At 41.8% G+C, this 16,188-nt stretch overlaps 1 protein-coding gene across 2 annotated transcripts in view; it reads left to right on the forward strand.

Moving 5' to 3' along the window:
• DOCK1 (dedicator of cytokinesis 1) overlaps positions 1-16,188 on the forward strand; it is a 316,638-nt gene that overhangs the window by 219,294 nt on the left and 81,156 nt on the right. For both annotated transcript variants that reach the window (XM_064464378.1, XM_064464379.1), the window contains exons 30-32: positions 11,382-11,460; positions 12,122-12,222; positions 15,686-15,744. In XM_064464378.1, coding sequence (XP_064320448.1) covers positions 11,382-11,460; positions 12,122-12,222; positions 15,686-15,744 — 239 coding nt within the window. The remainder of the gene's footprint in view (positions 1-11,381; positions 11,461-12,121; positions 12,223-15,685; positions 15,745-16,188) is intronic.

Below are 16,188 nucleotides of genomic sequence, written 5' to 3' on the forward strand. Positions count from 1 at the left end.
GGTATTTGGGCCTTTACGTCAGGCAAAACCCCACCCGTTCGTGTATCTTCAGACTGGAATATGCTGTTTCCATACCTTCCAGTTATGGACAGCTTCTGTTCAACTTGTTCCTTCCAAGGGTTGCATGAACGGTTTCCCTTAAAACTTCTGTTATCAGGCTCTACCTTCCAAACTCATTGTTTTCTTAAAACCAGAATTTTGTATGAAAATTTTGGTAAATATGATAAAAGTAATATAATGGGAAAAAATTAAATGCTTGATGCTCAGGGTACTTGAGGACGTCTCTGAATTAGAAACTTGTATTCCTACAGGAACGAGTAAACTTAAAAGCCATAAAGTCCTCGAAGGCATTTATGGTTTACCGTGAATATAAAAGCCCCTGTTGCGTGTCGGCGCGCGCCTTGCGACGAGCTGCAGGGAGGCGCGTAGCTCGTGGCCTCCCCGCCTGCATCGCGGCCGCAGGTGGCCGCGTCGGGGCTCGGAGCCGCAGGGTGCTGGTCATCGGCCCGGAAGGCTCAGCGGAGGCTCTGCCAGCAGGAAATTCAGCCCTTTCCAGCCTGGTGAAGTGACAGTGGCAAAGTAATACACTCTTTCATACGTAATATTATGCCGTGTAAGATGAGGACAGCTTTAGATGTTGCTTTGTACACAACCACCGGTTAAAAAAAAATCAACGTGAGCGTTTTGTGTGGGTTTTTTGTGTTTTTTTTTTTCTGGGTGTGCTTTAGTGATGCTTCCAAGCTTTTAATCTTCTTCACCCGTGGAGAGGCTGGGGCAGCGTGTGGATTGTATTGGCTGCGTCCTCTGGAGGTGGAGCAGATCCTGCTTTCTGCGTGTTACCTGTGTTTGACAGTCAGGGAGCGGAGCTTAGCGTATTCTGGTCTAAATGTCTGTTAAAATAGGTTAAGCTTCTTAACAAAATGAAAGACACGTTTGGCTGTCCTCCTAAACAGCGGTGCATCGGTATCAGCGGCACGTACATCCGCACTTATATTTCACAACTCATTTAATATGAAAAGTCTTTTAGCAAAACCTCTGTCCCATTGACACGCTTGGCCATTTTTTTGTGACCCCGATTGCATTTGCCTCTGAGACCTTGACTTTACCCGGCAGAAACTAATTACCGGCTGTAAAATTCCGGGGACGATTGGCATGTCAGATCCCCCTAGCCTTGAACACGTCCAAAGACCGCACACTGCAGCCACGTGGTACGAGAGCACGGTGTTTGGATGCAGGAGATACCTGCTTAAAGGCTGCAAATTGATCTGTTTGTGGTGTCGGAAATGTCCCTCGGCTGCCCTGCAGTTGTTCTGGCATGTGCTAGGCTTGTTAAAAGAGCGAACCAAAATGGGTTTGATTGTTCCGTTCTATTGCGGTTTCTTACGAGACAGTTCATTTTAATCGGCAGCATTATTTAGCCCTTGTAAATTGGAGAAAACACACGCCTAGTAGGGATGAAATGAATGCTGAAGGCAGTCGGAGGTAATTGGTGTTTCTGGGCTTCCCCAAAATAAGGGATGTACTAGAAAAGGAAAAAACCCTTTTTATAAATGTTGTACTATTATTATCTGCCCTGCAAGCCTGATTTTTGTGCCATATCGTCTGTGACTGTTTCCGTGTGCGACCCCTTGTATGCAGGATACATTAGCTCTTTCCCCAGGAGCCAAAAAACCCGCTAATAACGGCGGAAGGGACGGGCTGCTGATGGGCTTTGTGCTGGGAGGATTTCTGCTACCGGCAGGTATTGGAGCATCGTGTTGAAGTATTTATTCCAGTCTTGTCTCCTTGCTACAAACAGTCTCAGACAGGAGCCTGACAGAGAAATTAAAAGAACAGCAAACCACTGATCTTGCCCAAGGGTCAATAGCTGGGTTAGGCGAGCAATAGTCTGTAGGGGAGACGAGCGCTGTTCCCGTCTTGCTTCTCTCTTCCTCACGTACCCCGCTGCCTTCTTAAAATGTTTTGTGTCACTTTGCTACCCGAGAGCCACACTTTGGATCAAATGCAGGCTTACCTAAAGCTCCAGTAGGTTTTTTTTTACCTTACCAGCTTTAGTGATCCCTTCACAAAGCTGTCAGCAGCAGAAGCATCCATGGAACAGCAAAGCAGAGCAGCCGCTGCGGTTCATCGTTCTCATCTATTGCAATAAATCACATTTTACCCTTTTCCCAGGGAGCTGCTTTTTGTGTGTGTTTGTTGGGAGGTGGATCCCTGTTTTGTGAAAGTTCAGCTCTTCTGGGCAGTGTCTCTGTGTGCTTCTTGGTAGTCAGACAGTGAAAGTAAGAGTTAGGCATAGGACTAAAAGCCAAAGTCTCTTCAGCTCCCACGGAAGCTTTCTGCCATCAGGCACCACAATGAACTATACATGTGGGTGATGGCCAAAGAGAAGAGACCTCTCCAGCGAATTGAGTTGCTAAGCACACCTGATTTATGACCCCAGCAGCACTGAAGAGGTGTTAAACTGACCTTTGGACACCTTCCTCATCTGCAGATTACTTTCTTTTTCCTCATTAGCATTCTGTGATGGATTTTGATGTAGTAATTAAATACCCACGGGAAAAATTGAGATTATCTTTCAAGCAACATTATGACATTTGTTTAGCCATCTGCAATTGTCGTAACAATTGATTGCAAGATTGATGAAAATGCCAAAGAATTTGAAACGTAGGGAATCAATTCTATTGATTTATCCATAATTACCTAAAGTAGCCTTAATCTGTATTCACATCAAGGTATCCATGGAAATGGGTAAGTTACAGAGGACAGTGCTGTCAGCAGAAAATGAGGGAGGTTCCCGTGCTGCAAACCGTGAGACACCATCAAGTATTCGAAAACTTCTTGCCAAATTCAGTCAGAACTTCGATGCTTTGCAGGAAAATTTACCTGTGATGTCCTTTCCCACACTTCCCATGAGTTACTCTACTTTTTAAATTATTCTTCTTCCAGACTGAGTGCTTCTTTAAAAAGCATTTGATCATTTCCATGATGCAGATCATTTTAAAAGCAGTGTGGTAGGAAAAAACCCATCTTCTGTTTTATTGATTTTTACCACTGCGAAAACTAGCTGAATTCCCAGCTCAGATCAGGTCAAAATGAGAGCCAAGACGACATCTTTCAAGAGACTCCACTCTTGCATTGTTAATGGCCTGGGGGCATCGTGTGTGGAGGGGGTATCGGGAAAGCCAGCTTGCGTCTTGGTTTGGAAAGGCAGAGCTCGGTTCACCGTCTCCGTGCACCCGCAGAGCTGTTGGCCCGTGAAGGCGGCAGCTGCTGGCAGAGCTGGGTGTTGAAGCCTGGGGAGGGATCCAGCAGCCCCGGCCGGCCCGCTCGGACCATCTGAGAGCCCGCCGAGCTGGCCTCTGGGGCTGCGTACTCGCCTGGAAGAGATGTATTTTAGCAAATGAACTCACCAAGGGAAGGTGATGATATCTGTACCATAGCAAAGGCTTTTTGCATTTTATTGAGCAGCACATTATAATGAAAACTGCTTGTTTAATAGCTAACCTGATTGCAGAGGTTTCTTCCAGCAGCGCTACAACAAATTACATTTGTTTTAAATTATAAGATCTATTGCAAGGTTTTGCCAGCTGCCACAATAAGAAACAGTCTCTCTGAATTCAGGAAGTCGTCTTCCTTTAGGATATTAACTTTTGGGTTAGAGGAACACTAATGCTGTCCACTTGCAATAGATCCTAATTCTCCAGTATTGTAGCCTTAGCTAAAAACTCCTAAATTAAATTGTCTTCTAGCATTTCCATTAGAAAACACTACTTCCAGTCTTTCATTACTCAGTCATAAAATTCCCTAGGTGGTGAAATTTAGTACATAAGGTTATAACCGTGGCTGGAGTTATATCTTAGATAAAATATCAGGAGTCGAATTTTACTGGTGCTTTTGAAAAAAGAGTATAGAAGTCTAAAGTTTCTTCTCTCCTGCACTCTGAAGGTCATTGAGAAGCCACAGCCTAGACTTCAGAGCAGGGGTCAAGAGAGGAGGAGAGTGAGGGCAGTCAGACCCTGCCGCGGGTTGTCCAAGGAGGTTGCCCGGGGGAGTCACATCCTTGGAGGTACTCACCTCCAGAGGCACCTTCCAACCTCAGCATCTCTGTTCTCCTCTGGATTTACGCCACGACCATGAAACGGACAACCACGCTTCGTGCTGAGCATCGCGTTGGTGCTCTCCTCACGCGAAGGATGTTTGTCTTGCCTGGAGGTCCCGTCAATTTTAGCAGGTGTCTGTGTATCGGCGTGGATCCATCCGGCTCTGGGTCGGCAGAGCACGTCTGCAGGGACATTTGAATGGACTGTAAATCCAAACCTTCTGTCATACTGTTTATTTCTGGAAACGGTTATTTGATTGTGCGGTGGTGTAACAGTCTTGCCTGCCTACTCCAAGAGGGTTCTTCCGTCAGTTTGATTTCAAGGTGCGGGACAGCTGTACTGCAGAGGTGGTTTGTAAAAGCCTACGTTGTGGCTGTTACACGGTACCTGCTATTGGCAGTCAGGCCACGGGTTCGTCCTTCAGAATTTCCTAACTGGCAGTTGTTTTTCATTCATCTGTCCCTGTTGTTTTAGAGGACACACAGCACAGAATATAAATTAGGAAAGAGGTGTCAGTGATTATAGATAATATGCTAAAACCGTTTCTGAAATATTTATTAGAAAATAGGTTAATAAAGTGACATGGTGCACCTGTGCCAGTGTGGAGTAGATATTATGGGAAGATTATGCTAATGTAAGTATTTAGTAGCAAGCCTTCATTGGGATTACTCTGTGCTATTATCATAGTCAGCCCGAGAATTGTAATTCAAAAGAAAGCAAATTATCAAGGTTTGGGGTTTTTTTTAAGTTTTGACTGCGCTTTTTAGACTGATGAATTAGAGGATATTAAAAGGAATTTTTTAAACATTTTTTTTTAAGAGAGAGAGAGATAGACTGGACAGAGAATTATCATATACAGAAGTGTAACGTGAGAAGGATTTTGGAAACCTCCATCTGGGCTGGGCATCGTCAGGTCTGGAGGCATGAAGATGGGTGAACAGTAATAACATGACCAGAAAAGAAAAGCAAGAGAATTTGGGAAAGGAGAAGATTGGGGGGAGATGGAAGGAGGGCAGATACCTTCATGCTCACTCGTTCTAATGATTTTGACTTTCATTTGACTTGTACAAAATATGCGTATGAGGTCTCTGCGAATCCTCTACGTTCCAGGGTTAAAATAACTGGAGAATCGCCATACTGTATGCAGTGCCAACAGAGAAGTGGTTATAGGAGTATATTAAAAGACAACTTTTAATTCATATGTAAGTAAAAAGTTGTTTAAAACTTAACTGTGCTCTGCAATGCTGAGAAGTTGAAAAAGAATTTGAAGGTATTTGAAGTGATTGCTGTTTAAAAGAAGGCTTTGCTATTCATGCTTTAGTGAGCATTTGTTCGGGTTTGGGTTTTGCATTGGGATTTCAAGGTCTGGGCCTGTTGTTTCATACACACTCTGACAAGATAAGAGTAGTCTGTCTCATATATGAACAGTAAATTTGTCTCCCAGAGAAGCAAAAGCTCAAGCATGGAAAGCATGATGATGTGCAGGAAGGCTGATCAACTGTAATAAAGCATTCATTATCCTTCCATCTAAATTAACTGAAATGACATCATAATAGTGCCTCTTATAACCTCACTCCAAATTCGCTCTCTTTTATTGAATTAGCGGCTAAACCTAAATTATTTTAAGCTACATCTGTAGGTTCTTGTTTAGATAATTATTCTGTCATTAGGGAAGCCATTCATTTGTTCTTTCATTCTTCTTTGTTGATGTTCGCTTAAGGAAAAATACTGGGAAGTACATTTGTAGCTTGTATCGTTTCACATTTTCTTGTCATAAGTATTTTGCTTAAGTGCTTATAGCGTAAATCCGAATCCCTGGGTACTAGAGCTAACTAAATAATGTACAAAATATACTGAGAGAATGTTTCTGCTTTTGCTATATCTCTCTCTAGATTATTTCTCCAGAAGATCTTTTTGCAGAGGCAGATTGATTTCTGTGCGTGCGTTACCTGATGAGAGAGGTGTGTTGCAGCAGCGTGTGGCTTCCAGCTTCCCTCGGCTCCTTCAGCTTTTTCAGATACTTTCCGAGGATGTGAGAGGCTGAAGGAAAGAAAATGGGGCATAGAATATTTTTAAACATGAGAGAAAACAAGCAAATCAGGGCACTTGACTAATTATAAGGGAGAATGGAGGAAGAAGAACTGACTGTACCTGAGAAAGAGCAAAAAGACTGTTTGGCGCAGTGACTCCTTTTACACTAACAAATTGAATCCTTTTGTCCCTTCTTCATTTATTATTGCCAGTTGAAGTCTAGATTTGGTACATATGAACAGCCTCCTGAATTCAGTGAGGTGGTGCTGTAGGAAAAAAGAGCCTCTCTGCAAAGGCATACTACAGAATCGGACCATGAATTTTTGCGCTCTTTGGTGGAACAGTCTCTGAGCAGGCATCCATAAACCAATTAACCACCTATGGCCTATTGGAAGTGATTAGTAATCAAGAACAGTAAAAATACTCAGAACTCAGCAGTTGCAATTGAAGTTAGTTCATGGCTTGAATCAGCGGCATATTAATTGATTTATTGGCTCTGGATTGAGAGCCATAAATGGGGAGAAATTAGTGAAGAAATTAATACTAATCTAAGGCAGGACAAGGCGAATGATGCCTGACCAGATCACAGGTGTTTGCTTGACCTGGTTTTTTTTTCTTTGTTATGTTTTTTTTATAATTTCTGTTCTTGGTGGCCCTTCCTGAGCATCACAAAGCATTTCCTAACGTCTAATGTATGCCACAGTTTTCTGCATCTCCTGTCCTCTTGCTTCTCCCACCTGAGCTCCCTGCAATATTTTTGTGTCACTCTCGAAGCGTGGTGACTCAACTGAACAGTATTCCAGCCGAGGCCAAGTAGATAAGGGCAAATACGTCACGTCTCACAGTGGACCCTTGCCCTAATGCAACCAGACCGAGCATTTTGCAACATGAAGGCACTTTGACGCTCAGCTCTGTTACTGACTTTTGTGGTCTCCACTCTGTGTTTGCACGCTTCATCATTCCTTCTGGCTTGTGGAGAACTTGATAAAGGTGTCTTACCAGGAAATACATAAACGGGTAAGATACCAAGAAACCCTGATGACGGTGTAAGACCCCACTGTGACAGTAGCTACCTAAACACAGAATAAGAGGACATGTCCCTACTTCAAAGGACCTAACTACAATGGAGGAGACAACACAAGGCTGCTGAGGCATCCCCAGCACTGCTCATCCCCGGGGCTCAGCACACACAAACCTCATCAGGCCAGGATGTTAATTTTGTTATTTGGTAGATACTTGCGCCCTTTAGCAACGGTCATTCTTCCTTCCACATATCCTGAAGCGACTTCCTTCTGTAATTGTATTCCTTCTATTCCAATCACATCATAGGAAATGTTAATTTCCTTCTTTTAATTGGGTTGATAAAGTCTTCTGTCTCATAAATCTTTTCCGATACGTTAGCATTAGATTTTGTTGCTGTGTGTGACATTCTCGGTATCGCAGCGGAGTACATTGCGATCGGTTCCAGTCTCTGAACGTCCCTCTTTTTCAAGGTTTAATTTTAGTGGCTCTTCCCAACACGGATTCTTTTGTTAATCAAAACTGAACTTCAGGAAAAGCTCTTTTTTTTAATGCACATGCAACTGGAAACTAATCTTCCTTATTAACTGCAGCAAGATAAGGTGTGCCTCTGCGGATTGACCTTCTCTCCCTGAGCACAGGAGATAGGTTTGATGACTTGTCTGTTGGCCCAGTGATGTCCGAGCACACCTTTCATCCGTGCGTGGGTTAGCAGCAGCCGGCTCGTTCCTCAGTACAGACCTGATGCGTTCCGTTTAATTCTGCCTGTCCCGAAGAGCCACGTTTCCCTCAAATTTTTCAGTTTTTCCAGCTTTGACAGTGAAGTTATTGAAAATTGTCAGTCCCTGCTTTGGAGGAGGAAGAGGATTAAAGTAACACCTGGAATGATTCACAAATTTTTTCTGCTTCCTCTTTTGAATTTTATTTGGGCATAAACCTGAACCGTTGTTACATTCATGAGTTGCAGCAAACTTCACAGGTGATAACATGCCGTTTCGTAGGTTACAGCCAAGAATTCATCAAGTAAAATATTTTTCTATCCAATTGATCTCGTCAGGTTAGTAATCTTTCCGTCTGATTAATCGTACGCCTGAGTGTCGTACCAAAACGGTGAAGCGATGCCAACCCAACCATCTGACTTCTGCCGTGTAACCCTGTGTCCGTTGGTGTTTCTTCTGATTCTTTTTCATCGAGTTGCAGCTCGTTCACAGGATGTCATTTGAGTATACCAGGTAGAAATGCCTTTTTTCTCAGCTGACACCTCTCCTCACCCTTGTGTGGGTGCGTAAGAGGCTGCGAGTTGCTCAGGAGTCCACGGAGTGGCTGTCAGTGATCTCAGCATGATAGAGAACTACGTTTATCTAAATCCAGCCTTCCCTTGCTGAGCCCTGCAACAATAAAGCTTTGCACCAAGGTGGAGGAGGAGTACCGTGATGAAATCTCTCTACTCTCTTTGTCCCAGTGTGGTATACAACTTGGTACTTCTTATTGCCAATATTTTAACATATATTGCTAAGGTGAACTTCGTCAGATAAAAATCATCACAATTTTTCTGTTTTCTCTTGGCACTGGCGGTCCTAGATGATACTAGGGAGCGCTGCGAGCTTAGCCATGGCAGGGCCATTCTAGTGACTTCAGTTGTGCTGGGAGGTTGTAGTAAAATAATAGGTTGCTGACTAATCCACTTCATAACGTCTCTTTTTCTCAGGGATCTGAATTATTCAGGATGTACTGTGCCAGTCATGTTTCACTTTGCGGTACCATGATAGGCAAAGGTCATATTTTGGCAGCCCCGCATGTTGTTGTAAAGGCACTGCCAATATTTCCAGCAATCCTTTCAGTACTCGTCGAAACAGGCACAAAATCCTCATTGATTGACATTTGATTTGCAGCTGAAGATATACTGTGATAATAAAAATATTGTTCTGTTGACATTCACTGGGACAAGAATGGGTCTGTCGTCGCTCACGTGCGTTAGGACGTGTTTTATCCAGTAACGGAAGGATTGAGTTTAACATCAAATTAAACCAAAATTAAAATGGGGTTTGAATAATTCAAAAATCAACACATAAATCTCCGCACCTCTTCTTTTGATGTTCTTCTGTAGAAAGTTGGGAGGAACACTTACCTTCCTAAGGCAGCCTGACTGCAGCGGTAGCGCGTGGGCTGAGAGAGGATGGTGGCGTTTAATTACACCTGCAGTTTAACAGGTGTGCTGCGGTTTGGTCCTTTCGCAGTAGCAACGTACAGTAGATTCTGCATTATTTGTTCTTTATTGGTACTTGCTAGAATGAATATAGGGGGAAAATGAAAGTTACAATTTAAAGGAAAATAATGATATATAGAGATTGTTCCAAAGCATAATTTGATGGAGCAGATTGAATACATTATAGCGATGTCTTGAGGCAACATAATTAAATTGTAGGCATAATCCTCACTGTATTGGAACCAATTTTATCTTCGTAAGGCAAGATGGCCTTTCCTACAATGTTAAATTACTAATTCTTCTAGGAAGACTTACGGATCTCATAGTATTAGCTGACTTTAAAACCACAAAACAAAACAGGGTGTAACAGTCTACATATCAAACTGTTGAGAGTCTGATTACACGGATAACTTCGGTTTCAATCTTAGTATATGCTACAGCTCAGTAATTGAATCATAGATCTAAAGCACATATACCTGCAGTGTATTACTGTGCGTGCTGAATTCACCTCGTTTATAAAACCTCCTAATGAAGTTGTTTCCAAATACGTACACTGACAAAGATACTGGTGAATAACGCACAGCAATGCTCTTCCTGAAAGGCATCTCTGCCGATGCTGGGTGCAAGCGCGTAGGTGCCTGCGACACCTCAGCTGTAAAGAGCAATATGGTAACGTGTGTAGGTGTGTATACGTATACATGTATGTATTTACTCTTTTCTGTATTCTTTTATATTGTATATGTTCTTTCATCTTTTAAATTTTCTTTTGTATTTTCTTTCATAAATTTAATTTTGATTTTCATGTTTGGATGCTTTTCTTCTCCATTACACTGCCGTGGGGCTGCCCTGACTTTATAGTACAGGCACATCCCAATGGTGTCAAAATTTTTGCCTTGCTTTATTGATTTCTTATACATAAAGAATCTCTCTTAGCATCCTGATGCCCGCACGTTATCTGGAGGCTTCGTTTCTCTTGGGTTACCAAACATTTAGATAAATATTAATTGTTTTCAGGAGAGATCACTAGGTATCTTAAATTCAGTCAAAGATCTGTTGAACTGCCTCTACGGTTTCTTTTTTTTTTTTTTTTTAATCTATTTGTTTGTCAGCCTGTTGAAAGATTAATTTCATTATTTGCATTCGACAGTGAACTCTCTTTTTTAAAAAGATTGCTGTTGGGGGGGAAGAAATGTAGTGCGTGTCATGAGTGGTCTTTATCATTGCCGGTACTTTCAGGAGACATAAATCTACCACAGTCTGCTCAAAAGACAAGCTCATTTGTCTGGGCATTAGCTGGCAGTTTCATAGCGTAGATTTAACGTTTTCAGGAGGAATCTAGTGTTTATTTTGAAAATGGAGATTAAGGTACCAAACAATAATATGTTTACTTTCCAGCCCCGTGAATATGTAGTGACCTACTTGTACTGTGCCATTTGGCTTTATTTTTAAAGCTTGTCAAGCCAACTCCTATTGCAATTTAAGAAGCATCTTTTTCAGAAAAGCAATGAACGACACTGGGTACTAAATTAGCGTTTTAGAAGTAGAACAGTGAACAGTGGTCTGAAGATTGTCCTTCAACAGCATTTTTACGTGTTATTGTGCCATAAGTGAAACAGCATTTGCCTCGTGTTTAAAAACATGGTTTGCTTGACCTAAAATACCGCCAATTGCAGGTCTCGGTTAGACGTAACATGAAGACACTGTAACTTTAAAAAGATATATACTTTCTACTAATAAACTGAATTTTTAATGATCTCTTGATTATCATGATGTATTTTAAAGACAAGTGATTTTATCCAAAACTTCCCTTGTGTTTCTGCATATGCTAATTTACTTGATTAATTTTGAGAACATCTGCATATAATTCTGTATACTTGGCAGTGGTGAGGTCACACTGCTTTTCAGGTAACAGCTACAAATTCCACTTTCCAGACAGACTCAGATTTTTGTCTAATTGGGATGCCAAATGTACAAAGGTACCACAGAAGAGTGTGTAATTATGTAATTTTCTCTTGATCTTTCAGAGTCTTCCTGCGAGCAATTAATCAGTATGCAGATATGCTAAACAAAAAATTTCTTGATCAGGCCAACTTTGAGTTACAGGTAAGAAAAATCCTTCAGTGTCTTGAGGACTAATGTAAATGTTATAATAAATTTCTGCCCTAAACACCTAATTTAGGTGTATGTATGTGTCGTCTTGAACTCCCGGAGACCAGTTAGCCCAGTTAAGTTATTTCAGGCTCAGCAGGTATGTACGAGCCACTCGTGTCTTGTGGGTCTTGTCCTCGAACAGCACCAAGTCTTACTCAGAGCATCACAGAAAACTCTCCCTTTCCTTCAGGAACAGCAAAAAGGGGTGTCCTCCCCCTTTCTGCATGATGCTTTAGCAGAATTATTACCTCAAATGTGGAGCCTGAGCGTCCGAGCGCCCTACCGATGAGAAACACGCCTGTTTAGGTCACTTGTTCAAGATCCCTTTTTATTTATTTTTTTTCATATTTATGTGTTCACATTTAATTTTACTTGAATCATCAAAGCACAATCGATTAGGATTTGTAGATAGGAAATGTGTCATGGAAACATAAACACGACGAGGAGATGTACTAAGAATATATCAAGAAACACTGCCTCTGTGTTGTCTGTTATTTTCTCCTTTAAATATTTATGTGCATAATTTAGATACTTCTAAGTTGTTTTGTAGGTGCATGGAAAAACATCTCGGAGAATTAATGGTATCTATTCTTGTCATTTTGGGGGCTTTCAGCTTTGGAACAACTACTTCCACCTGGCTGTTGCTTTTCTCACACAAGAGTCTTTACAACTGGAGAATTTTTCAAGTGCTAAAAGAGCAAAAATACTTAACAAGTAAGTCCTATTCGTCATCTAAATCATGGGCAAGAACTTGAGGTCTATTAACATAATTTTAGTTTAATTTCTTAGCTAAATCCATTCAAATTGAGATGCAATCATGGTATAATGAAAGGTTGGTTTTAAAAACATGAATCAAGTATTGCATGTGTTTCTACCCTTGAATCAAGATCTAAATTACATGATTCATTACTGATGAAGACAGTATTTTATACTGCAGGATGTTCATAAAGTCAAGACTTTTCAGAAGTATTAACATATTATAAAACTGCATTTTAAATCACTTTAGCTTTGTGCTTATTCTAATCTCATTTTACGTGCGCTCTTTATTGCTTAATCCCTAACGGCCTTTTAGAGTGAATTTTTGTAACTACAGCCCGTTTCGCTGCGATATCCCCGAAGAATGGGTTTGTATAGCTGCAGTCTTGTATGCTTTCCTGGTTAAAAGGGATTACATTGCCTACCTCTGAACAGGGAGCTTGAACTACCCGACTGCTATTCAGAATCCCACAGGAAATGAAACCTGTCAAAAGAAGAAAGACTGGAAGTAAGACTGGAGTATGAATATTTTGTTTAATGTATGCATTTCTCCTAAATTTCATTGGGGTCCCAATGTAGTGGACCTTATAATTAATTAGCTAAACACTGAATGCTGAAAACAGCCAGCTACATGCTTTCAAACACTGTGTGTGGAATCTTTTTCTGTGTCATGGTATTTGTAAAGAGTGCCTGCAAAAGCAGGTCGTTCCCAGAGTTAATCAGGTGGCCGCAGTTAATGCACAAAAATGAAGAGTTTCAAAGCTATAGAATCAGAGAATCATTAGGGTTGGAAAAGACCTGTAGGATCATCATGTCCAACCGCCAACCCAACACCCCCAGGCCTCCTAAACCATGCCCTGTAGTGCCACGTCTGCACGGTGTTTGAACCCCCCCAGGGACGGTGACTCCCCCACCTCTCTGGGCAGCCTGTGCCAGGGCCTGACCGCTCTGGCAGGGAAGGCATTTTCCCTAAAATCCAATCTAAACCTTCCCTGACGCAGCTTGAGGCCATTTCCAGAAGCTATGATTCCCTGAGCAAGTATAGCTTGGACTCCTTGTACCTACAGTATATATTAATATATCTATATAAAGAAGGAAGATGCTTCTATATTCAGTCCCTTTTGTAGATTATTATGAGAGAGATCACAGCGAGAACGGGAAGAGATATCACTGCTGCAGTGCGATGTGATTTTAAAGGCTTTTTGCTCTAACCATGTGTCGCAGGCTTTGCCCAGAGAAGACGGGGGTCTATGTCCCATCGGGGGTTTTTTGGCAGCTAAATTTTGCCCTTCAACCTCGTCCACCCTGTCATGAGTTTTGAGGGGCTTCCTTTGGAAGCTGTGCTTTACTTGGGCGTTGCAACAGAATTTTTAAGCGCTATGTGATCCAATGTACATAGGTATATGTGACTGGTGGGGCTTCCTTCATGAAACAGGAAAAGTCATGTCAAGCAGAGCTCAGGTTTTTGCACTTGTGCAATGAACATCGTAACGTGATAGTTATACATTTGCAAAGGGAAATCAAGATGGTTTTGTAGAGCCAGGTAAATTTTATTTCATTAGATTCAGAATTTATGGAACAAAACAGTTGGTACCAGATGGGAATGTGATGCACATTCTGCTCTGTGTGCAAAAGATACTTGCAAAAGGCAAAGCGCTCCAATCAGTTAGAAAGCAGAGGGATCGATGCCGTGTCTGCTGCCGGTCTCCCCTTGCTCTCTCTGTCCGACGCCGGTGTGCACCTACGTGAGCAGTTTAGTTCAGATCAGACTCCTGACCTGAGCAAAAAACCAACAGCTGAGCTGTAATTGGACTGGAAATTACTGGCAAATATATTTTGTGGGCTGATATTCCTCTTTGTGAGGAGGGGAACCTTAGACAGAAATTCTTTCAAGTGATTTTTCTATTAAACTGAGCAGTATATCTTGCTGAAGAAATTCAAGAAATCAACAGAGTCACTGCTGTTATAAGCTAATATAAGTAAATAGATTAAGTCATTTGAGGTGGTTGCTTGATAAAGTTTGCTAAATTGTAAATCTGTTGATAATGATTTTACAAGTTGTTATTTTCCAATTAATCATGTTTTGGAGACAGAAATCGAGACCATAAATTCTTCAAGACGCAATAAATGTATGGTGTGGAAGCACTAACTTTTATTGCTGTGTGAAACCACTCCCAGTTCTGTGCCAAAGGGATATAATTAATCAGTTAATTCAATATTACACTCGCCCATCTTTTTAAGTGTATATTTCAATTAATATGTCAAATATTTAACAATTTAAAATTTAATTATTGTAATTTGTAGGTTTTGCTAAACATTGCATTTAAGCATTAGATAATAACAGATTCTTAATGATGCAGAAGAATCTCTTTAATCCATATTAATGGCAGGGTATTTCACTATTATCTCACAGAAATCCCACAAGTTGCCAGATATTACCATTTTGCTCATCTTGTTATTCAAGTAATGATCTTTAACATACAAATATTCTGTGTAGCAAATAAATCCTTGGAGCTCATTACGGTTCCGATCCCGTCGCTAATGAAGGCGCTAGGGTGTTTTCCACTCACTAAGCTTTCCTGGTATTAACGTGGAGAGGGAGCGGAATATAAAATTAGCCCTGATGGGAGATGCGAGGCGTTGGTGCCACCAACCTTGCGGCGGAGCCGAGGCAGGTTCAGCCTCGGGGGGAGGCTGCAGGATGGGCTCCCCGCTCCGTCCGCCCCGGCTGCCTGCGACCACTCGCTTTTGGTCTAGCGCGGGCAGGACGCACGGTCCCCTCCAACATAGAAACCTTCTCTTCTTGATTTTGCACGTCGAGGTACAAGATGTCGCGAGATGTTCCTCGTTGCATTTTCTAGGACGGTGTTATGCTAAGCGGGCATATAAAAATACAATGCAGCCTGAGGCCATGTAATGCTTCCTCCAGCCATTACCGTTTGAAAAATAGAAAATGCTCACAATTAATCTCTGTAACCACCCGCGTGTCCCGAAGGGTGGTTAGATAACCTGCAAGCATGGCACAGAGAGGTTTGCGCAGGTGAATGTTTCATGTCTGTTCTCCCTTCGGTAAGCATTGCTGCAGAAATTGAAAACTGGGGAGCAGCAAGTAACACGAGGGAGGACCAGAAGCTGGTGGCTGCGTGGCTGAGGTTTTTGGGGTAGCCCGGACGTGTCAGGCAGCCTCTGTGTCTCACACCCCCTTGTAAAAGGGCCATTGGGCAAATGGAGTGTTTACGGGCGCATCGCTGAGCTGCCGAGGGAGGCTGGGCAGTGTAACTGTACTGGTTGAATCTGGAGAACCTGCTCCGGAATTTCAAATATCTTTGAAATGCTGATCAGATTTTGAAATGAGTCATTTCTGCTTGTTCGTATTGGGTTTTTATTTTTCTTTCATGGTGATTTTGTTTTCCTTTTTAAGGTACGGTGATATGAGAAGGCAGATTGGTTTTGAAATCAGGGATATGTGGTATAACCTGGGTAAGTAGCCTGAGCGCCTGTTGCTTAATGCTTTCACTCAGTTCTTGTATAAACCAAGTTAGAGATGAAATGAACTTGCTTTCTCTTGAATAATGGTAGGCTTCCAGAAGGCATTTACAAAGCGGGTGATTTAAGAAATAAAGCCGCCTCTGCACGCTTATTTTGCCGTCTGGGAAGATATGTAACTGTACTCAATGTTTACATATCTTCTGTTTTTTCCTGGTATTCAACCTTATGCTAAATTTAAAAAAAAATGGTTATGGCGATACCTGTTGAATGGGATTTTTTGTCCTTAAAAATATATATATACACACACACACGTACATGTGTAGACATAGATACACCCCCACGCAGACATTCGGATGCAGTAACTGGTACTGTAGCAAAATGAACGCGTCCGAGGGTTATCAGTAACTTAGCCTGGAAATACTGCTTAAAGTCTGA

This window comes from Phalacrocorax carbo, chromosome 12 (assembly GCF_963921805.1).
Source record: "Phalacrocorax carbo chromosome 12, bPhaCar2.1, whole genome shotgun sequence".
NCBI lineage: Eukaryota > Metazoa > Chordata > Aves > Suliformes > Phalacrocoracidae > Phalacrocorax > Phalacrocorax carbo.